The sequence below is a fragment of the Vicugna pacos genome, chromosome 11 (assembly GCF_048564905.1).
Source record: "Vicugna pacos chromosome 11, VicPac4, whole genome shotgun sequence".
Classification (NCBI taxonomy): Eukaryota; Metazoa; Chordata; class Mammalia; order Artiodactyla; family Camelidae; genus Vicugna; species Vicugna pacos.
Genome location: NC_132997.1, coordinates 30336243 through 30359691, shown reverse-complemented (window position 1 = coordinate 30359691; position 23449 = coordinate 30336243). Strand labels below are relative to the sequence as shown.

Genomic DNA, 23449 nt, shown 5'->3' with positions numbered 1-23449 from the left:
TATAAGGGAGACCAGAATGTTCAAGAGCTGCTGGTCTAATGGTATCTCAGCGTCGCATGCCTCTGCCTTAATGTGAGAGCTGTTCAAAGGCAGAGGGTTTTGCTGGGGAATGTTTCACGGTGGGCAAGGAGCTACCTTGGTTCCCCGACTTGCTCCTGTGGGGCATGACGGGCTCACTGCAGGATAAGATCGGAGTCTCCCCAAGGCGGTACCGGGGGTGGAACCCAGGACCTCGTGCATGCTACGCACGTGCTCCACCCCCGAGTGCAACCCTCCCCGCGCCCTCCAATAACCTCTTATTTTTGAATGGTGAGTCGGCATGTGACTGTCCCAGTGATGAAACAAGCCATTCTTTGGACCCCATCCTGGGTAGGCTGAGTGGAGAAGGGACCAGTCTGTAAACTGCAGCCAGCTCACTGAGCCGGTGGGCACTTTGCAGGAGCTCTACCCCCTGGGCTGATGGCCCGACCTTCCCGGGCAGGCGAGAGCTCTTCAAGAACACGGTGAGGCTGTGCAGGGTGGTAAAGGCGCTTTCCTCCTTCCTGTGGAGCTGTGTCTCCGCCGTTTACTCTTGCTGGTCGTCTCATGCTGACTGAAAGCTCCGATCGCCTACAGACCAATAGGAGGATTTCTAGAACGTGATTTTATTGCATGTGGTATAATTTGTGTCTTGATTCATAAGGATGGAGAAATGAATTAGTTATTATTTAAGAAGTTTGCTCTGTCTCTCTCTCACACACACACCCCACGTACATCTTCCACAAACTGAGTTTCATTCTACCACTCACATATAGGAATCTTTCCTTAGAAGGGTGCATTTAACTCCTCTTTCAAGATCTTCTGATTTTCTTCCCACTTTTACTCTAACCTGTCTGTCAATACAGGGTGCTCACTTTCCTCAAAACTTGCTTTCAAAGGGAACCCTCCTACACTGCTGGTGGGAATGTAGTTTGTTGCAGCCATTGTGGAAAACAGTATGGAGAGTCTTTAAAAAAACTAAAAATAGACTTACCCAAAGATCCAGCAATCCCACTCCTGGACATACATCAGGAGGAAACTCTAATTCGAAATCCTGCCCTCAAGGAGTTTACATTCTAGTGAGGGATGGGAGCAAGAAAGCAAGCAGAATGAATCGGTAAGTTATATGGTGCATGTAGGTGGTCCTTCACTAAGCGGGGGATTCAGGATGAAGTTGGCAGTTGGCTGTCTGAGTCTGGAGCCTGGAGTCTGGAAGGGACGCCTGGGATTTGGATGTAAATTTTGAAGTCACTGGCACACAGATGGTCTTGAAAACAGGAGAGCTAAGTGAACTCCACCGAGGGAGTATGTGTAGACAGAGGAGAGGTCTGGGGGGCCCCCACAGGTCAGAGAAAAGAGGAGGAACCAGCAGTGGGGACGGAAAGGGGGTGGCCAGTGAGGCAAGAGAAGACTGAGTGCAGTGGGGTCCTGGGGTGACGTGCTCTAAAACTGGGTTTGCTTCTTCCCTGAGAGCCGAGATGTCTTTTTTTTTTAATTGTGTCTTTTTCTTTTTTAACCAAAACCTTTATTCTACGCTTTATTCTGTAGGACTTTGGTGCTAGGTTTTTGGTGTAACTTTTGCAAAAGATGCTTCATACACAACAAGCTGATGCTACTTTGTCAACGACAGCTACGAAGATATGCCCCTCATACTTTTATGCGTAATATACAGAACCATAAACTATGTCAAGGTGGAAACTCCCTGCAGTTTCTTAGTGTGCTGGGAAGTACAGCAAGGCAAAAGAAAGTGTGCGTACAAGTCGTGTTTAAAATGACACAAATGGACTTATTTACAAAACAGAAACAGACTCACAGACATAGAAAACAAACTTGTGGTTACCAGGGGGGAAAGCTGGAGGTGGAGGGATAAATTGAGAGTTTGGGATTAGCAGATACACACTACTGTATATAAAATAAACAACAAGGCCCTTCTGTACAGCACGGGGAACGATGTTCAATATCCTGTTACAGCCTATAATGAAAAAGAATATGAAAAGGGATCTATCTATACATATATGTATGACCAAATCACTACGCAGTACACCAGATGCTAACACAACACTATAATGCACTGTGCTTCAGTTAAAAAAAAATAGTGTTCAAGCCTTCTGGCATATATGGTGTTTCTCAGTGTGATTTATCTGTATATACACACAAAATATTTTAGAAGTGTGGACAAAAATAATCAATAAACAATCTATAATAGGAATAGAAGAGTGTTATTTGAGCCAAACTGAAGACTATAACCCGGAAGACAGCCTCTCAGATGACCCAGAGGAACTGCTCTGGAGAAGCAGGGCTCCCAACACAGGGTTACGTCTTGTCAGAACAAAGAACATCAGACAAGTCAGGGATATATCCCTCCTAGGTTTCAGAACAACAGCAACAAGGACAAAGCAGGCCAGCACGTACGTGGTGAGTCCGTGTGTGGCCTCGGCACCTGGGAGGGGAGTCTTACCATCAGAAAGGACCAGCACTGGGGTCCCAGGAGGGGAGGCATGGAATCTTTATTTCCAACACAGACATTCTTTACTTCTGGTCACCGCGCCCTCTTCTCCAATAATGAACGCAGCTGTACAGTGTATGTTTGATAGGCCACCAACAGGCTGTTTCAGTTAGCATCAAATCTGAGTTACATCATGTATAAGCCAGAATGACTTCCAGGACCTCAAGATGTGAAAATGTCTTTTATCAGAAGCAACTGAAGTAAACAGAAGCGCCAGATCTAAAAATTACTCTTGGTCGTGCAGACGAGGGAGCCTCTGAGAAATCCCCCTGTTCTGTCGAAACAGCCTGGGTACCAGCAGAGCCAGTGGTCCCTGTGCTGTTTCGATCTGAGATCAGGGCCAGCTTCAGCTGCCGTTCTTTTTTTTTTAATTGAAGTAAAGTCAGTTGACAGTGTTGTGTCATTTCTGGTGCACAGCATCATGTTTCGGTCATACATATACATACGTACATTGACTTTCACGTTCTGTTTCATTATCGGTTACTGCAAGGTGTTGAGTGTAGCTCCCTGCACTGTACAGTAGGACCTTGCTGTTCCCCTGGTTTATATGTAGTTGTGTGTGTCTGCAAATCTGAACTCCCAAAGCTGCCCTCCCCTGAAGCAGCAGATCCACTTGGTTTGCGGTGCTGTCAGGGGTGCAGGGCCACTCGCCGTGGCTTCCCTTTGTTGGGACTGAACACCCAGCATTTCCAACCGGTGTTCACATTTGTCCATCAGCACAAACATCTCTTCAAAGTTCTTGCCCCTCAGTGCAGCATCTGCAGACGTCACCCACGACCGTCAAATTGTCACCTTGCCCACAGGGTGAACTCCTGCCGCAGTGTCAGCCCGGCGCTCACGCTCGAGAAACCGATTACTTGGTTCTTCCGGTGGGTCACATTTTCAGCGTGTCTTCTGGCAACTTCTGTACTGCTCTTCTGAGTGGCCTTTTTAATCTTGGCCTTTCCATGCCTGTGAGTCTATTTTAGGGTTGTAAATAGAATTTGTATCATTTTTTTTAGATTTCACATGTAAGTGGTATATGGTTTTTGTCTCTGACTTACTTCGCTTACTATGATCAACTCTAGGTCCATCCACGTTGCTGCAGGTGGCATTATTTCATTCTTTTTTATGGCTGAGAAGCATTCCATTGTGTATATAATGTATATACCACATCTTCTTCTTCATCCAGTCATCTGTCGATGGACATTCAGGTTGCTTCCATGTCTTGGCTGTTGTAAATAGAGATGCTATGAATGCTGGGGTGCATGTATCTTTTCAAGTTAGCGTTTCCTCCGGATATATGCCCAGGATTGGGATTGCTGGGTCATTCAAAGATTCCCATTCCTTCAACAAATAAATGGCATGAGAGGAAAAGGAGGGAGGACTGGTAGAGATTAAAAGAGGCTTAAGAGACATGTTAACCGAATGCAGGGCGAGGCCCTTGTTGGTTCCTGATAGCAGCAAAGTGGCTGTGGAAGACATCTTTGAGACAAACTGCCTCTCCAGAAGAGATCCACATGGAACTACTGACGGGGGAAATCATTTGTTGTCTGAGATTGCATTTAAAATACTTCAAAAAATTAAAAAATAAACATGCACATGTATGGAAGGAAGGATAAAAGAAGAACAGAGCATGTGGTTAATTTTGGGAACCAACTGATGACTGTGTGGAGGTTCATTGTACTATTCTTCAGTGTGTGTTTGCAAACTTCCCTTATAAGAAGTCTTATTATAAAGAATTTCTAAACAATTATGCTGCCTCTTGGGTGGAGGACGTTTAGCAGCGTGTGGAGGAGGAAGAGTGAATTCCACGGCTAGACCTGTTTCCAAGGTCCGGGTGTGAGGTGGTGACGGTGTGTGGACACGGGTTGTGGGTTCCAGAACTCTTCCGAGGTGGAAGCCCGGGGGCTTGCTCATGTTATTTCATCTGAGACAGGCAACAGTCCTGTGAGGTCGCTCAGGCACACGACACTCAAGCCTCGCGTTAGAGAGAAGACTGGTGCGTACATCTAAGGGTCTTGTCCGGATACGCTCAGCTGGTATCAGCGTTGGAACTTGAACTCAGATCTTCCGACTCCCATCTTTATACCTTGCCACGCTGGGTACCAATTTCTTCCCTCCCTTGATTCATTTATTCACTTGACAGTTTCTTATCAGTCCTGTAATGTACAGAATTTTGGGCTAGGTGTGTGGGGGCTGCCTTACACAACGAGTGACATCACACGTGGTCCCTGCTCTCCTGGAACTCACTACTGCTCACCCCACTGACACTGCATCACACCACCTACTGCTGCATCAAACTGCTCATCACTGCATCCCGCCACCCACCACCGCGTCCCACCACCCACCACTGCATCCCGCCACCCACCACCGCGTCCCGCCACTGACCACTGCATCGCTTGTGAAGAAAGTTGGTTCTCGGGCCATAAGGAGCAGATTTCTCAACTGCTTTGTCCTTAGGTAATTTTTTTCTTTAATTACTACTTTATAATTCATTACAAATGTTTTCAAACACACACAAAAATGGGGAGAAATTAGTATCACCAACTCCCGTAGGCACATTACATACGTGTAACAATTGTTAGCATTTTCCTTATTTGCTTGATTAACTTCCCTTTACCTCTGTATCCAAAGTATATAGTCTCATGACCTGACATCACAAGGTACTTTATATGCATTCCCAAAGCAGTAAGAGCCTTTCCCTATATAACCACTTAACAAAGTCAGTATTAATTTGGTACGATCACACTTAACGTCAATAATAATTTCCTATCATCAGTTTCTGCCTGGTCAGATTTCTCCAGTATTCCCAGAGCTGTCCTTGGCAGCTGGATTTATGCAGACTGGGGTCCAAAAGAGGACAAGCATTACATGGGCTGTGACTCTCTGGTGTCTTTAATCTTGACTAACGCCCTCCCTCTCTTGATTGATCAGTTCATTTACGCGGCGGTGCGAGTGTCCTGTAGGACGTCCCGCTTCTGCATCTGACGGTTTCTCTGGAACGTCGTTAGCCTGTTATTCCATCTCTGTATTTTCTGCAAACGGCTAATTTTGAAAATACTCAGGTTAAACATTGTTTTAAATTTAGTAAACATGCAGAATTTTATTTTAAAATTAGTTTTATTTTTAAATTTAGTAAACATGTAGAATTTTATTTATAATTAAATTAAAGGAATAGTAAGACAATGCAATGGTTTAAAAAAAATTGTAAAAACAGTGTTAAAGGGCGTTTCCTTCCTACCCTGGCCTCCGGCCCTGGAGTTCTCTCCCCAGAGACAGTCGCTATTCATGAAAATGCTTTATCTCCATGCAGAGAGACTCTCACAAGCACAAGCGTATGTGTGTACACATCCCCCTTGTTTTATACACCTCCTTGATTTTCTAAATAACAGCTTTGTGAGACATACTTCACATGGCATAAGATTCACCCCTTTAAAGCATACAATTCAGTGGGTTTTTTTTGTATATCCAGGGAGTTGTGCAGCCGTCACCACTGTCTAAGTCCCAGATGTTTTGCTCACCCCCAGACAAACCTGGTACACTTCAGCTGTCACCCCCCCCACCGCCCCCACTCCCCTGTCCCTGGCAACCGCTAATCTGCTGTCTGTCTCTACGGACTTGTCTGCTCTGGAAACTTCACACAAATAGAATCATACAACATGTGACTTTCTGTGACTGGCTTCTTTCACTGAGCAGAACGTTTTCAAGGTCCATCCACATGGCAGCTCATATCAGTTCTTCATTCTTCCATGGCTGAATAATATTCTGTTGTTATATTTGTCCATCCAGAGGTTCATGGGTGGATATTCAGTTTGTTTCTCCTTCCTGGCTGTTGTGAATCAGGCTACTTTGAATGTTCGTGTGTCCAGATTTTTGTGCGGACATCTGCTTTCGGGTCTCCCGGGCATATACCGAGGAGTGGAATTGCTAGGTCATGTGGTCACTCCATGTGTAACATTTTGAGGAACCATCAAACCATTTTTCAAAGGGGCTGCACCATTTTGCATTCCTGCCAGCAATGTGTGAGGGTTCCGATTTCTCCACATCATCGCCAACACTTGTTGTTATCTGATTTGATTTTAGGCATCCTCGTGGGTGTGAGGTGGTAGCTCATAGTGGTTTTGTTTTTCTAATTCATATTTTTCATCGAAGTGTAGTCAAGTTACAGTGTTAGTTTCAGGTGTACAGCAAAGTGATTCAATTATACATAGTCATATATATATATATTTTTTTCCCCCCAGATTCTTTTCCGCTACAGCTCATACTCGTGGTGGTTTTGACTTGCATTTCCTGGAGCTAATGATGTTGAGCATCTTTTCCTGTACTTACGGGCTATTTGTGTACCTTCTTTGATGATGTGTCTGGTCACATCCTTTGCTCATCTTTTAATTGGGTTGTTTGTATTTTTATTGAGCAGGCTAAGCATTATTTAACAAGAATACTTCATGAACGAAGCCATATGTATCATATCGTATAATATTGGGAGGCAAGTGACGTCTGGCTTTTGCTCTGCTGGCTGCTTGTGCTGAGGCGATGACAGCTACATCGTATCTGCTAAGTCATGCTTTTCCCCTTCTGAGCAGCCAGCAAGCGATGGGGTGATACTTCGGCCTCCCGCAGCTGTTCCCTCACCCATCAACCTTTCGCTTAATGTCTGTAGCAACCATCAATGGTCTCTGCCTGAATCAGTTATTAAATTAAGGGTTGCCAGATGGTGTTTTATTTTGTTTTGTCATTTGTGGCTTGGTTTCTGTCATTCTCTCTGTGTTTTCTAGCCGGCATACTTCTGTACAGAAGGGTTTTCCCTCATGCACGGGGGCTTTGGCGTCCACCGACACGTGTCAGCTGAGAAAATGCACAACCTAAAAGCTGAGAATTATTATTTGGTGGACTTTCTGAGGATCTCAAGCCTGGGAGGCAGCCTCTCAGATGGCTCTGAGGAACTGCTCCGAAGAGGTAGGGGAGGAGCCAGTATACATAGGAGTTTTTGCAACAAAGACCAGGTAGAGGTAACGTCAAAAGATTACCGTCAGTTAAAGAAAACCAGACACCTCAAGTTAAGGAATTCAGTGTTTTTCTATGTGCAGGAAGGTGCGAGAGTCTGGGCTCATTGAAATCATTCCTTTGATGTGCACCGTAGCTATCCAGGGCCCGTGTCCTGTTCTCTCCCAGCCGGAGCCCCCTCTGAGTGCGCTGTTGGGGTGGCAGCTGTGGCTGAGGGCTGGGCAGCCGGCAGCCCCTTAGTCTCCATCCTGAGTCCCTCAGGGCTCCCCGTCGGGGCGGGGCGGCTGTAGTGGCTTGATGGTCGCAGCATCCTTTGTTTGCTGAAGGGCAGGCAGCATTTTTCAGTCACACATGCCTCATTCTGGAAAGGCAGGTGAGTGTTCAGTTTTTTCCCTCTGATTTCTGACATTCAAATTAAGAGATGGTTGTTCAAATTAAGGGATTGGTATAATCCAAATTCAGGGAGTCCTGGTGCTCCAGCCAGCACAGGTGAGCACCTGACAGCTCCATCTGAGGTGTTTAAGGAAGGGCATACTTCTCCCTGAGACTGAGGGTTTGGACGAGGTCCTTTTCTTCCCTTCCCTGACCACCGCCTGTTCTGGGATGCTGAAGGACACTACTTCTTCTCTGATAGACACATCAGAAGTTAAAATGTAAAGACTGTCAGCCATTTTTAAATGTTGGAAGGTAATCTCAGGAAGAAATTTCCTGCAAAGAAGATGGGTAACTAAACTGATCCAGTCTCTCATTAGACATTAACTGGATTAAGTGTAAAACATTGACTCTTAACCGTTCCCCCTAGATTACGCCTTATTTTCATCTGCTAATCCTTTTGTTTCTAATTCAAGCCAGAGTCATTTCTCTGGCTCTGTGGAGTTAATAGAAAAAATTTGCATTTAGACTCAAGAGTTTTGTTCTGGAACTTCTGTGTGTGATCTTAGGCAAGTCCTATAAATGGAAACTCATTTTTTTCTTACATGAAGAACGAAGATGATGTTAATACAGTAACTGGAGTAAAAATGCTCTGTAAACTGTGAAGTACCACACAAGGGGGTCAGGCCCCAGGTCCCCCCTGGGCTCTAGGCTGGAATCAGTCAGTCTCCACTTTGATTGTATCATTAGTGCAGGCTATTTCTGGGACTTCTTCATCAATTTTCCCCCTCCACCCCGTAGGTTCTTTAAGGTTTCCAGCTTTTTCTAGCTGCCCGGTCTCGGTCCATGAAGCCATTCTATGAAGCTTTGCAGCGTCCATCACTTTTGCTCCCAATTTCTCTAAACTAGGCGAATGAACAGAACAGAAAGAGCACAGGCCACGGACTCTACCAGATGTGGGTCAAAGCTAGGTTCCATCAGTAGCTGGCAGTGTGACGTGACACTAAGTTAAGTCTCTTGCCATTTCCTTGTCTGTTTGATATACATGAAAGGAGTGGTTGTATTAAATTTTTGAAAAAGTGAACAGCGTTATTAAAGGGCCTCAAACTTAGCATAAGTGTTTGCTGCCTTTCCCTCCTTTGCCCTGAATTACTTCACCTTAAGTTCCGGCTTCTCCCCACCCGGGAAGCTGGCTCTTGCAACTCCCTGCGATTTCATTGTCTTCCCAGCACAGCTATTTGCCTTTCTAAAAGGAGCCCATTTGTTTCTCATTTGTGCCTACCTCCAGTATTCTTAACCGCATCTGTTTTAAAGCCGGCTTTCTGCCCTGAGGAGCTCTACGAGGCCCTGTGAGCCCAAGACGATGGCTTTTTGTTTCACTTCTCATTGCTCACTTGAATGTAAGGAATCTATAACGTGCAATTCTAGCGTATTGAGTATCTGCATTTAGGCCTTCTCCAGGGCTTCACGCCTCCTGTAAAGTCACTTTAAACCTGGACAGGAGATTAGAAGTGCTTTTTAAAACAGGGCTCACTCCCCATCAGGACTTAGTGGTGTGCCCCTCCACTTCTTGCTGTCCGTCCAGTTGAAACAACTGTACGTAAGTGACACCAGCTGTTAGCCGTGGGGGGCTGGCATTCCATGCCTCCCTCCACACCCCACCCCCACCCACCCTGGGGGCTGTTTTGTGCTGTAATTGATGGTCCTGTTGGATGAAGAGTCTGGTGTGTGCCTTGGGGTGACTGAACAGGTGTGCTCTGTAAAGGGGCGTTAAATTGTGCTGGCAACACACTGAGCTGACCGTTAACGTTGCCAAAGGAACTTCTTTATCCCAGTGTGAACTGTCAACAAGATTTAGGGCGATATTTACAATGGTCAGTGTGCTGGAGGTAGCTGTTTTTCAATTAAAAAATTAGGTATTTACTCTACCAAGAACCTCAGCAAGGCAGTATTTGGTTAGAGTTACCACAAGACGATAATTTTTATTTTTATTATTATTATTATTATTATTATTATTATTATTATTATTATTATTATTATTATTATTATTATTATTATTATTATTATTCCTCCTCTCAGTAATCCAGACACTTTCTCAGGAATGCACTCAGTTCACAAGAGTTTTGCTGTGTAATCTGCAGCTAGGAGTGTGAGCAGTGGTGCCTCTGGGACGCAGGGCACCCGAGCCTGGGCCCCGAGGTGCTAACTGCAAACGGTTAAAAGACAAACTGAGGCGTATTAAAAATGTTAAGAACTTATTTGAGCAAAAATTGACTTGGATTGGGCAGCATCCAATCTAACAGGTAGAAAGGGGCTCCGAGGAGCTGGACAAAAGAAAGACTTTTGTAGGCAGAAGGGAGCGGGCAAAAAGAAGTTATCTGGCAAAAAAAGCAGGTTGGAGGTTTGCAGATAGTAAATAATATACATAAAATAGGTAAACAACAAGTTTCCACTGTATAGCACAGGGAACTATATTCAATCTCTTGTAGTGACTTATGGTGAAAAAGAATATGAAAATGAATATATGTATGTTCATGTGTGACTGAAACCTTATGCTGCACACCAGAAATTGACACAATATTGTAAACTGACTACTCTTTAATAAAAATATATTTTTTAAAAAAGCAGGTTGGTTATGGCAAAGTTACTTTCCATGAAAGGATGGCAGGGGTCTCCCAGTAGATGACCTCACAAGTGCTGATCAAGTGGTTCCTGACTGACTGGTTTAAGATTGCACTTCCGGGAGAGTGGAAACTGCAGTTAATTAAGTCTTGGTTTGGTGAAATGGAGCTTAGCATGAGTGACTCCATTTTAGGTCTGTTGTCTTGTTTTTTTAACACAAGATAGAGAAAGGAGCTGGTGATAAACTCTGCTTGGGGAGGGCAGGAGGGCGTCACATGGAGAAATGGGACTTTGCCAAGGACATGAGCTGAGTGAGGGTCTTCGAGGCCGAGGGGACCACAGATGCAGAAACACGCCGCCTTTGTGCAGTTAAGCAGGTGAAACACCATGGTGAGTTTGGAGACGTGTAAGCAATTAAAAAAATTTTTTTTCCAGCACATGTATTTCCACTTGGCCTTCTCCTCACCAACATTCGTATCAAAACTAAAACCTGGTCCCGTGATCCATGTAAGGTTTCAGCTGGCACAGAGGTGGTGGACAGAAGATAATCCTGGCGACGGCTGTGAATACTTGTATTTATTCAGTGTTTCTTTCGGGACTCAGGGCGCTGCACCTGGGGCCTCAAGCCTCTGTAACTTTTTTAAATTACTGAACCTGTTTTCACAGCACCTCTGCTCAGGAGCGCTGTCCAGCTCACCTCCTACAACTGACACTCCTGAAAGTCTCCTCCGGTAGGGGAGGCGCGGCGGCTGCGAGGGAAGCGGTGGGCAAGTCTGCGGAAGGAGGGGTTCACGCCAAGTGCCCGGGCCCTCCTCCTGACGGAGGACGTTAGTGTGGGCTTAGCTGTGAAAGTTAACTGCCCTTCTTTGCTCAACTTTAGATCAGTCACGTCATTATCTTTTTTTCAGCTTCTTTTGGAAAATTTCAGACTTACGCACAAATAAAGAGGACGTTACCATCCACTCCCGTGAACCACTCAGTTCAACAAGTATCAGTTTATGGTTTGTCTAGTTTCACTTCTGTCCCCACCTGTCCCTCGGATCGCCCTCCCTCACCCAGACTGGGATTATTTGTCAGCAAATCCCAAATATTTTATTTCATTGTAAATATTTCAGAATGCGGCTCTAAAAAATGCCTTTTTAAAAAAACAAAACTGCAGATTCATGGGAGGAATAAATTGGGAGTTGGAGATTTGCAGATACTAACTACTATATATACCAGATAAACAACAAGTTTCTACTGTACAGCAGAGAGAACTGCATTTACTATCTTGTAGTAATCTATAACTTAAAAATATGAAAAGGAATATATATGTATAACTGACTCACTCTGCTGTACACCAAAGCTAACACAACATTGTAAATTGACTATACTTCAATTTAAAAAAAACTTGCAGAATCATGATCACACCTAAAAAGTTGATAACAATTCCTTAATACCATCCAATATTGTATAGGTTCGTAAAACATTTTATTTGGCTCCTGGTTTAAGTCAGGATCCAGGCAAAGATGCCACATCACATCTGGTAGATACGTTTCTTAGGACTTCTGAAATCTACAGGCTCCCTTTGCCTTTTTTCATGCAGTGTGTTTATTAAATAAACTGGGTGTTTGTCCTTCCGAATGTCCCATATTCTGGGTTTTGCTGGTCACATTTCTCTGATATCTTTTAAGTGTGTTTCTGTCCCCTGTTTTTTGTGTAAAGTGGAGTTAGCTCTAGAGACTTGCCTAGATGTGAGTTATCAGTTCACATTTAAACATTAAAACATTTTTTTACTTACTTTTAAAAATTTTTGGGGGGTGGATAATTAGGTTGTTTATTTGTTTACTTAGTTGTGTATTTAATGGAGGAGCCGGGGATCGCACTAGGACCTCGTGCACGCTGAGCCGTGCTCTACCACCGAGCTGTCCCCTCCCCGATCAGCACACGTTTACGCAGACCGTTTTGGTCACCACGTCACCCCCCAGCGGGAAGAACCGTGGTGACGCGTAATGCTGCGGTCCTTCCTGTGGCTCACCAGTCAGTATTGCTACAACAGCCTTGGTCTGCAGGCCTTGTCCCGCGTGAACCTGCCCGCCCCACTTCCCGGAGGGAGTCGGGAAGGAGGGGACTGACGCGTGCGAGGCGAGGCGTAGGCCCTGCAGCTGCAGCAGAGGCCAGGACGGACCTGGTCCTGGCCCGGGGCGTGCTGCCCCTGGGGAGAGCAGCAGAGCCGGCAGGTGCATAAATGGGATCGTGACGAGCTGTGGTCTGTGCCTGGAAAGAAGCAAAGAAGAGGCGGAGGTGTAGATCGGGGGTCGGGAGTGAGGGAAGGGAGGAAGAGGGTCCGCCAGAGGGGCCTACACTGGGTGGATGAGAAGGCTCCCTTAGAAGGGGGTGTTTCCTCTGAGCCCTGGGGCATGCAGGAAAGAGTCGTATGGATGTTGGAGGTGGAGGGGGTGCTGGTGGACGTGGAGAAAGTGCATATAGTTTGGAGACCGGACCCACAGGGCCTGGGATGAGAGAGAGGAAGGAATCAAGGCCGATTGCCGGCTGTCCTCATATAAGCAGCTGGGTGAATGGGTGTCACGCGTGAATCTCTCTGTGGCCTCCGTCTGGTCGCCTTGGAGACTGGGTTACTAACCTGGTCCTTGGCCTCTTTAATCAATAGAAATTGATCAGAGGCCAGATGGGAAATTCAGGCAAGTGTTTGCTGGGACTCGTGCTGCAGTGGGAGGAGGTGAAAACAAGCAACAGGTTCCCTTGCTGGCTCCCCAAGGGTGGGGCGGATGGGTGGGTCGGGCTGGGGGGGTCGGCCCACCCCCTTGGTGGTGCTGTGTGCAGGGATCATATGTGGTCCCTGCTTTTGCTCAGAAGTGGCAGTTGGGTTTTTGGTCATTTCATATCTTGTTGTTCATAATTTGCCCCAATTGCACATGCACATAGTTATTTTTGGTCTCTTAGAGTTTCTTTGTGTCCTGTTGCTCGAGGAGACATTTGTCCGGGTGCAAGTGCAGCCGGGAGAGGGTCCCAGGCCCCAGCCTGTCTCACTTGTACCCAGGTCTGGCCTCCTGGCCTCCTAAGTGCTTTTAGGCCCTTCCCTTTGTGCCCCTGCCTGTCTACGGAATTGCTCGACTTTAAAAAGATGGAGAAAAGGAGCAAGGCCAGTTAGAGCATCACAAGCTGGAGGGATTTGTGAAAAAGAGGTTGGCACCCAGACGCAAGGGAATGCTGTTCTTCACGCTGCCTTTAATGGGCGTGTCTGGAGAGAGACAAAACCCCAGACCAAAACCATTTACTAAGGAGTGTAAGGATCAAAGGAAACTTCTGGGTGCTCCATACATGACATTCACCTTTCCCCATCATCACAGACAAGTGAACTGGATGTGCCGTGAAACTGGCTGGAAGCTCGTTTCCCAGCACTGACACTAATGAGGGTCCCCCGGCCTTTGTCCGGAGTGCTTGCAGGGCTTTGCGGTACTTGTCTAAAAACCCCACTGCTAAAGCCTGCCTCTTGCGAACAGAAACATCGCTGTGCCTGGATTCTAAATAATGAAAGACACTGGCAGCATTTTCAGAATGGTTGGACGGATTTAAATTTCACTGAAAAACAGCTTTTTGAAACTGAGCGGTCTGGTCTGTATGCGGCCTCCGTGTGTGACCACTTCCCACTGGCAGCCGGCAACTGCCAGCTTCTGGTGGCTTGAGAGAGTGAGTGGTTTCCCACGCTCCCCCACGTAAACCCAGCCGGGATGTTTGTGCTGGGAGATGTTTGGATGGGGTGGGGGAGAAGAGGGAGCGAGACCAGCCGGATGGAGCTCCTTCCCCGACTCCCTTCTCTGCAGCCTGTCCCTGCGATCCAGAAAATCACTGCCGGCGTCAGCTGGTGGTGGACACTCTGTCAGCGGAACAGCTAACCGCCCGTGCAGTTTGGTGAAAAGGGGGGATTCTAGGCCCGTACTTAACTCCCCGAACTGTTATTCCTTTCCCTTCCTGGGGCCCCAATCGGCTCCACCACTGAGCCTTTTTGCCTGGCTCTTGGCAGGTTGCAGGTTTGGGCCTAAGCTCCTTTCCTGCTTGTCTGCCCGCCCCACTCCAGGAATGGGGTCTGAAAGGACGGACGAGTAAGGCTGCGGGGGGAGAGGGGAGGGAAATACGTGACCTGGAAAACCCACAGGCCTTCTGAGCAACTCCTGAAGTGCTCTTCCAATCTGCAGCCTCTTTTTTAGCGGGGAGGAGGGATGTGTTCTTTTTTTTTTTTTTTTTAATTGAGGTCTATTCAGTCTACAGTGTGTCCATTTCTGGTATGCAGCACCGTGTCTCAGTCATCCACAGACACACATGCACTCCTTTTCGTAGTCTTTTTCGTTCTAGGTGACTGCACGGCGTTGAATTGCAGCCTCAAAGTGCAAACTAGGACTCCATTGGCAAGGCTCTCGCAGTGGATTAGGGATTTTTTTGTTTGTTTTAATTCCGGCTCTGGAAGTAAAAAGACCACTGGCGTGGTGCTGCTCGCTGCCACTGCGCGCTCACAGGAATGTGGGAGGGGCCGAGAGCTCATTCTAAGCCCGAGCACACCCACCCCCGGAAGGCTGTCGCCTGTCCCCCACTTTCCCGAGGAGTGTGGGTGTCAGCTGGGGGAGAACAGTGGAGTCTTTTCATGGGCAGAGAGAGCTGATTTCAGGAAGGCTGTACGTGTGCTGATTCAGGGGGCTGCCTTCGGAGTCGGGCCCCCTGGGTTCAGACCCTGGTGCTGCTCCTTGCTGGTAACTCTTGCCTCGTTTGCTGCCTCAGAAGAGTGTGGATAATAATGGTAACTGATCTGAGAGGCTCTTCCGAGGATTAGATGCTAATAGGAGGTCTGCATGGCGAACACGGAGTAATTGTTAGCTGGGGACCTAACACATTACACTGTTCAAAGTGATGGTGGCGTCATGGCCTGTTCACGGTGACTTGGTGACACTCATTGTCTCATCATCTGTTTCTGTTAGTCCCTCCCCGTGGTCTTCTGGACTGTGGGTGCCTCAAAGGCAGAGCCTCTGTTCTGCCTGTTTCGGGACCCACAGCGCTTAGCGCAGCCCTGGTGTGTAGTGATTATTCCGTTTGTTGAGTAAGTTAACGCCGGCTTTAAAGATGGCTTATGTTTGAGTGATGCTCCGTGTGTGGAGCCCCGCACGCACACGTGGGAAACCTGAGGCCCCAGGTGTAAGGCCCTTGCCCGAGGTCCAGAGACTGGCATAGGCCAGAGTCAGGGCCTGGGATCCTTGCCCAGCCGCCTTCCACCGGGCCAGCCTCCCCGGAAGGCCAGCTGGGTGTTACGGCTCCGGCCCTGCCTTTGTCCTGTTCCGTCGTGTCTGCGCGCCGTCGTGCTGGATGCACCGTGACCGCTGCTCAGTCTCCCGGGGGAAGGTCGTGTCTGCCCTCCTTTCAGCTATGCTTGGTTTTTGTACAGGTCACCACGAATGGCCTAATTGCCGTGAGTGAACCCCCCGCCGAGGAATCCCATCCTGGGCTCTTCCCACCGACCTTCGGAGCGGTCGCCCCTTTCCTGGCCGACCTGGACACGACAGACGGCCTGGGGAAGGTGTATTACCGGGAAGACTTATCCCCCGCTGTCCTTCGGCTGGCGGCAGAGTGTGTCCAGAGAGGGTTCCCAGAAGTCTCTTTCAAGCCCAGTGGCGTGGTGGTTGTCACTTGGGAATCTGTGGCTCCCTACCAAGGACCCAGCGAGGACCCTGCCCAGGAGGAGAAGGTAAGCACGCACTGAGGCACGAGCGCAGGCAGTCGGCGGCTTGGCTTTGTGTGCTTTGGTCTCTCGGTGTGTGCTGCTCTGATGTATGTGCCATCACCCATGTCATTGATAAAGCCAGGACACCCAGAGCAAAATCTAGTAGGCTGTCTGTTGCAGCTCTGAAACTTCCAAGACTTTTATGGGCAGGGCTACCTAAGTCCCTGCTTTAATGATGATTGGATGTCAAGAAATCCAGTTCCTAGCGGGAGGGCACAGCTCAGTGGTAGAGTCCCTGCTTAGCGTGCATGAGGTCCTGGGTTCAATCCCCAGCACCTCCATTAAAAAGTAAGTAAATAAACCTAATTACCTCCTGCCCCCATCCCCCCAAAAAAGCCAATTCCTGAGAAGATGGCCATGTGGCAGGAATAGGGTTGATAAATTGCAGCCCTGGCTGCTCTTACTTGGGGTGGTGGATGGCGGGAGATGGTGTCTAGATAAACAGGGAATTTATTACTAAGAGGTGACAGCAAAGGCTTTCGAGTGCGTAGAGCTTGCACTTGGCCTTGAAGGACGGAGGGCATTTCCAGAGGTCAAAATACCATCCCTAGATCTGGAATGACTCTTTGGAACGTGCCTCAGTTTCTCCTTGGAAAAATAATCTCGCTCCACCGTTATTTAATTTTTATAGCATTTTATAGCAATGCTATAAAAAAAGGTAGAGAGAAACTTGGAAGGTCCAAAAGCACTTCATTTAAGTGGGGAATGGTCCTGGCTGGTGGTTCCCAAAGTATGTGCCGGGGAACACAGGTCCTACAAGACCGTCCTCAAGAAAAAGGACCCCTCAGGCCACATTCGTTTGGGAAGTGCTAAAACCCTGTCTCCCTCTTGGTGACTCTCTCTGGAAATCCCTACAGTAAAGACGCTCGCTTAGTTTCGTTTAGTTCAGCTGTCCCCGAACCTTTAGGCCTAACCCCTTCCCTCCCAGATGAGACCCGTCGCACTGGACAGAGCACACTCTGGGGAGTCTTGCGTGGGCGTGTCGGACACATGTGGCTTCACCACCTGTTTGTGTTACCTGCTTGAGTGCAGTGCTTGAAAACTGCTTAAAACCTTCCATTTCTCAAGTGTGTGCCCCTTCCACTGTTTGTTTTTAAAATATTGAAATACAGTCAGTTTACAATGCTGCCAGTTTCTGACGAGGGGCAGCTACCTGACCTCTTGCAGGGAGCTCTCATCTGCGTCTGCAGCCGAATCCCCGCCCCTTCCTTCTCTGGGCCCCCTCGCAGCAGCTGTGTTAAATGTTACGCAGTTCCCTGGTCCCGGCGTTTGGCTCCTTGTTACCCGCAGTCTCCTGCGCTGGCTGTGCTCTCGGCTTCTGCCGGCCTCTCCCTGCCCCTCACTGCTCGGGTCTCACTCCTGCTGGTGCATTCAGCCTCCTCTGCCCACACCCCTGCCCACTTCAGGCACTGCCCCTGCGGCTCCTGGAGGGCGTGCACACGACTCAGTTCTGGAATCTGTCCTCCAGCGTGGCGATATTTCGTCGACAGGGCCGTCTTCCCACCTGGACTGTCAGTTCTCAGTGTGGGATCACGTGTTAGTATTCTTCGCAGGGCAACCCCTGGCACGTAGGAGCGGTGTAACATTGAGGAATACTTCCTTTGTGTCTGGCCTTCATCTGCCTTCTCAGAGTCCTCCTAACGTTTCTCCACAGTCCGTGGTTTTATCTCCATCTTACAGATTCAGAAGTCGAGGCTCAGAGCGCTGAGGTCACAGGTCCGAGGTCACAGGTCTGAGGTCACACAGCCAGTGATGAGGAGAGCGAGGGTTTGGATCCAGCTCTGTTCTCTCCCGGAGCTCATGTCTTTTCTTACTGCGTGGCGCTTGGCCATGATAAATACATGCTAAATAAGGACCGTGGCTGAATACGTTTAATGGCTGTGGAAGCAAATTCTGAGGATAATTTGCTAAAATTGCGTGAGATTTAGGCCACCGTCTGGAGGTACTATCTCTATAATTTTTGGTTAACCTTAGGGTCACAGTGATGCAGAAGGTATTTGTTAGTTAATTAGGAAGTTTCCTGTTGACATAGCCTTAGAGATACTTAAGTGGAACTATCCTGGGATGCTTGATCCTTGCTACAAAGGTGCTTCTGTTTGGAAGGAGGGCGTAGCTCAGTGGTAGAGCATGTGCTTAGCATGCACGAGGTCCTGGGTTCAATCCCCAGCACCCCTGTTAAAAATTAAACAAATAAAAATAAGTAAACCTAATTACCCCCCCCACAAAAAATTAGACCAAAAATAAAAGGCCAAGAGGAAACTTTAAAAAGTACTTGTTTTCTTCCAGTTAATTGTTTTTCATTGTAGTATAGTTGATTTACAACATTCTGTTAGTTTCATGTGTACAGCATAGTGATTCAGTATTTTTACAGATTATTACTGGGGAAAGGGGGTGGGAAGGGATACATTTGGGAGTTTGAGTTTGCCAATGTTAGACATTATATGTAAAAATAGATTTTTAAAAAAGTTTCTTCTGTACAGCACAGGGAACTATATTCAATGTCTTGTAATAACCTCTAATGAAAAACGATATGAAAACGAATATATGTATGTATATGCATGACTGGGACATTGTCCTGTGCACAGAAACTGACATATTGCAACTGACTGTACTTCAATTTTAAAAAACTTAAAAAATAACTTCAAAAAAAAAGGTTATTACAAGATAACGGCTGTAATTCCAAAAGTACTTCTTTAGGATAAGGTGACAGTACTGCCATCTCGCTGTCTTTTCATAGTCTGGTGAGTAGCATATTTTAAGATCTCTAGATATTTTCCTGAGTCACTGAATTTTAACTCATCTTCACAGAGAAACACGTTCCAGGTGGTTCTGGCCTCGTCTGAGTCCAGCTCCTACGCCATCTTCCTTTATCCTGAAGATGGTCTGCAGTTCCATACGACCTTCTCCAAGAAGGATGAGAACCAGGTTCCCGCGGTGGTCGCCTTCAGCCAAGGTTTAGTGGGATTGATATGGAAGACGGATGGAGCTTATAATATATTTGCTAACGACAGAGAATCAATTGGAAACTTGGCCAAGTATGCTTCTTTTTTGCTCTTCAGTAGATTCTCCCCATAATGAGACAATCATGTTACTATTTAATTAAGGATAACGTAATGAATATCATGTAACATTACCTAAAAATGTTCCCATGGATTTAAATTTTGTATATATATATATATATATATATATATATATATATATATATATATAAAGTTTTTATATTACACAGTCCTTTTTCCCTCATGACCTCAGGGGAACGTATTCTTAGAATGAACAGGTGTCCTGTTTTTTAGATCTCCTTCTCATTTGAAATTGCTTTGCCGTCCCTTCCACAAGTATAAAGTTAGAAACACAAGTTCTTCAGAACTATCTCCTGCGATGAACCCCAGGCTGAGAAAAAACCCTTTTCCCCTGCAGTGACTAGGGGGGGATGTTCTTATGATAGAAATGGTGCTCTCTTGGGTTGTTTTGTAGAATTTGGCAAAAGAGGGGAAAGCTCAGACTGTGTTTTTAAAGTTAAGTTCCTTTTTCTCCCATTATCTGAAAAAAAAAAAAGAATCACCTCCCCGCCCAATTGCATATGGTCGGTTGAGCCTAGAACTCCTCTGCCCTTTAATGGTGTGCTGGATCATGCTTAATGACTGGCTTTACAGGGCTGGGGGGAGACCTCGTTTACAGCATTTGCCTGTTCCCGCGGCGTCAATACTCCCCCCATGGCCAGTTTGCAGCTACTCACATCATGTCGTTTACCCTGGGGTTGACAAGAGGTGAACCATTACGTAGCGTTCTCACCCGAGAGGGGCAACAGATTCAAATAACGTCAAGAACATAGCTAAGAGTAACGTAATTCGGATATGATGAGCTTCAAGTCTTTATTGCCTCCGCTTTTAATTATCGTTTATTTAATTGCAAGTTTATATAATTTAATTTTCTGAAAGCTGGTGCAAGCAAGCTCTTGCATGCTGCTGCCTTTGAGTCCCAGGCACACAGATTGCTTAGATATCCAATTCCTGCAGGACTTTCCTGATTCCTTGTCCTCTATCCCACCCCAGTCTTCTTTTTATGTTAATTTTTAATTTTCATTATTTTATTTACTTGTTTGTGTGTGTGGGGGTAACTAGGTTTATTTATTTATTATTATTTTTTTAATGGAGGGACTGGGGATTGAACCCAGAACCTTGTGCATGCTAAGCACATGCTCTACCACTGAGCTCTACCCTCCCTCCATCCCAACCTTTTGCTTAGTGTCCCCCACTGAGTAATGTGTGTCCCTTCTTTCCATGGTATAAGCTGGTCATTTTGCATAATTTGTGATAGGAATACTTCAATCACACACGTAGAAAAGCAGGAATGATGGTGCAGGAAGTAGAGATGAGGGTCATTCTTCTGCATTTTGGAACTATAAAATGCCCTTAGAGTCCAAATACCATTTGTCTCACTACACCCTGTGGGCATAAAAAGGCAAACTGAGACCTGTTCCAGGGCCCACGGCTAACAGTTGGGATTGCTAATAAACCAAGTCTGGACTGTCTTCACGCGTAACACTTCTGACACCGAATATGCGTGTGTTTTTTTCCCTCACCAACCAATTTGCCAACTCTTCTGACACCAACTGGGTGTCCTGCAATTTAATTCAGTTCTGATTCTAACCGCCTGGAGTCAGCGCAGATCCCATCGCTGAAGGGCTCAGTCCCACAAGATGGCACCGGATTCAGAGCCCAGTCGCAAGTCCCAGGTTGTCACCTGAGCTTTTGATCAACCAGCTCTAAATCAGGGGTCTCCATGACCCCCTGCGCAGGTTTGATAATTTTCTAGACTGGCTCACAGAACTCAGGAATGCACCTTACTGACTATGGCCAGTTTATTAAAAAGGACACAACTCAGGAACAGCCAAATAGAAGACATGCAGGGGGCCGGGTTTGGGAGGAAGAGTAGGTGACGTGCTTCCGTGCCCTCTCTAGACGCACCACCCTCCTGGCACCTCCATGTGTTCACCTGACTCAAAGCTCTGTCGGCCTCATGCTTCAGGAATTTTCATTATGTAGGCACGATTGATCAAATCCTTGGCCGTTGGTGATATGTAATCTCCAACCCTCTGCCCTCCCTGGAAGTCAGGGTGTGGGGCTGAAAATTCCAACCTCCTGGTGACCAGCACCCATCCTGAAGTTGTCCAGGGTCCCCTGCCCCCAGCCATCCCATTAGCATACACAAAGACACTCTCATCACTCCAGAGACAACAAGGATTCTAGGAATTTCATTCCAGAACCAGACCAACACTAAAGCCATATTTCTTTTTTTAAAATATATTTTTATTGAACCGTATTTCTCATTGTATCACACATGGTGCCATGGAAAGAGAATGATGGAGAAGACAGATGTCTTCAGTCAACAGGGTGCTCATGTGGTAAAACTCATGACCAGCAATTAGTATAAATCGTATTTTAAGGCCTGAAAATGTCCCTGACGTGTGCCTCTCAAATGACCACCAAGAATAAGCCTTTGCTAGGGTTGTGCACCGCTGCATACAGCCTCACCGAGTAGCCCTGGGAGGTGGCAGCCCCGCGACGACCAGACGTGACCGCGCCTGCTCTTCCAGCGCCCGCCGTGGCCGTGGGCGGAAGCGGGCGATGGGGTTCAGGTCGACGCACATGCCCGGGGCTCCTGCTTGGTTGGCGGGGGCTGCCTGTGGGTTGCTGGCCTGCTTCCAAGAAGCCTGTCCTTCCTCCTAGGAGCAGCAACTCCGGGCGGCAGGGCATCTGGGTGTTTGAGATTGGGAGCCCGGCCACCGCCAGCGGCGTGGTGCCCTCGGACGTGAACCTTGAAGTGGACGACGGCGCAGAGTATGACGATGAAGATTATGACTCGGTGACACGTCTGGGCCTGGAGGACGTGGGCACCACATCCTTCCCCTTTGAGGCTCCAAGAAGGGGAGACGCTGGCACGCACAATGTGCCCAGCGTCCTCTCCCCGCGCCGCCTGAGCACTGAGAGACCCCTGGGACCCCCCACGGAGAGGACCAGGTCTTTCCAGCTGCCGGTGGAGAGCTTTCCCCAGCAGCAGCCGCAGGTCATAGACGTGGACGAAGTTGAGGAAACAGGAGTTGGTAAGGCCGTTTAAGTTGCAGTTGATGCGTTCTTGGACGCTTGGGTTTCCAGAAAGGGGAGCATTGCTGGAGGGTGTCAGCTGTGTGTTACACGGCGGTCTGTGAGGCTGAGAGCCTGGGGCCCGAGGGGCCAGGCCCACAGCTGCAGAGCATGGGTTTCAAAGACTCCAAGGGATCTTCTGAGATTGGGGCTGGGGTCATGGAGACTGGGGAGCGTGGCCTCTTTCAAGTCGCCTGTTCTTTTTTTTGGTTTTTTTGACTGTTGTTCTGTTGTAAAGAGAAAAGTGTTCAAGAATTATTTTGAGAGTCAGCTTTTCTTATTTGTGGCTTCTGAGATCAGAAATATATTCACCCACCTGAAAAAACATTTTAGAAGTTCCTTTGGCTCTGTGCACGGTTTATCTTTGACATGTATTTCCTCTCGGTTTTGGAAGGAGGATGGTTGATTATCTTTCCTCCTGGGTCCTGTCAGTTTCAGAATTGGTCTGTGAAAATTTTAAAAATACAAAATAAGTAGATCCTCTGTTCAAAGATGGTTTTAAAGTATAATATCTTCTAGTCGACTGTGTTCTATCAGATTTTTGCCACATTGGGGAAAACCACTTGAACCCTGGCAGACTTTGATTTGTTTTATAAAAGACATTCAAACTACACTGTGTTTATTATTTTCAGCTCATGAGGTTGACCTATAATCCGTTAAGATTCCTATAAATGGGATGGTCCAAGCCTTTAAATGATGTTTACCGAGTTGCAACGGCTTCTACCGTGAAGTTACCTGAAGACCCTCAGAAAAATCACCTCTATTCCACATTATTGACTCATTTTTATTTCTTCTTACCTGCTGCGATTTGTCTCATCGCAGTAGTCACAAATGTTTCTTCTTCTTGAATAACCCAAAGCCTGGACCAGATCTGGCGGCCACGGGTCACGTGTTTACTGACTTCAGAGGCACAGAAGTGGAGAGGTTGCCCTTGAGTGGCGTGATGAGGACATGGGTTTGTGTCTTGGAGCTCCCCTCACATGCATGGCGCCCTGGATTTCCCGGGGCGATGCTGACACTTCCTGGTCCATGCTG

General features: G+C 47.1%; 1 protein-coding gene across 1 annotated transcript in view; it reads left to right on the top strand.

Moving 5' to 3' along the window:
• Positions 1-23449, top strand: part of NID1 (nidogen 1) — a 79741-nt gene that overhangs the window by 4913 nt on the left and 51379 nt on the right. The window contains exons 2-4 of the mRNA XM_072971021.1: positions 15936-16235; positions 19080-19306; positions 22001-22374. Of these exons, the coding sequence (XP_072827122.1) occupies positions 15936-16235; positions 19080-19306; positions 22001-22374 (901 nt within the window). The remainder of the gene's footprint in view (positions 1-15935; positions 16236-19079; positions 19307-22000; positions 22375-23449) is intronic.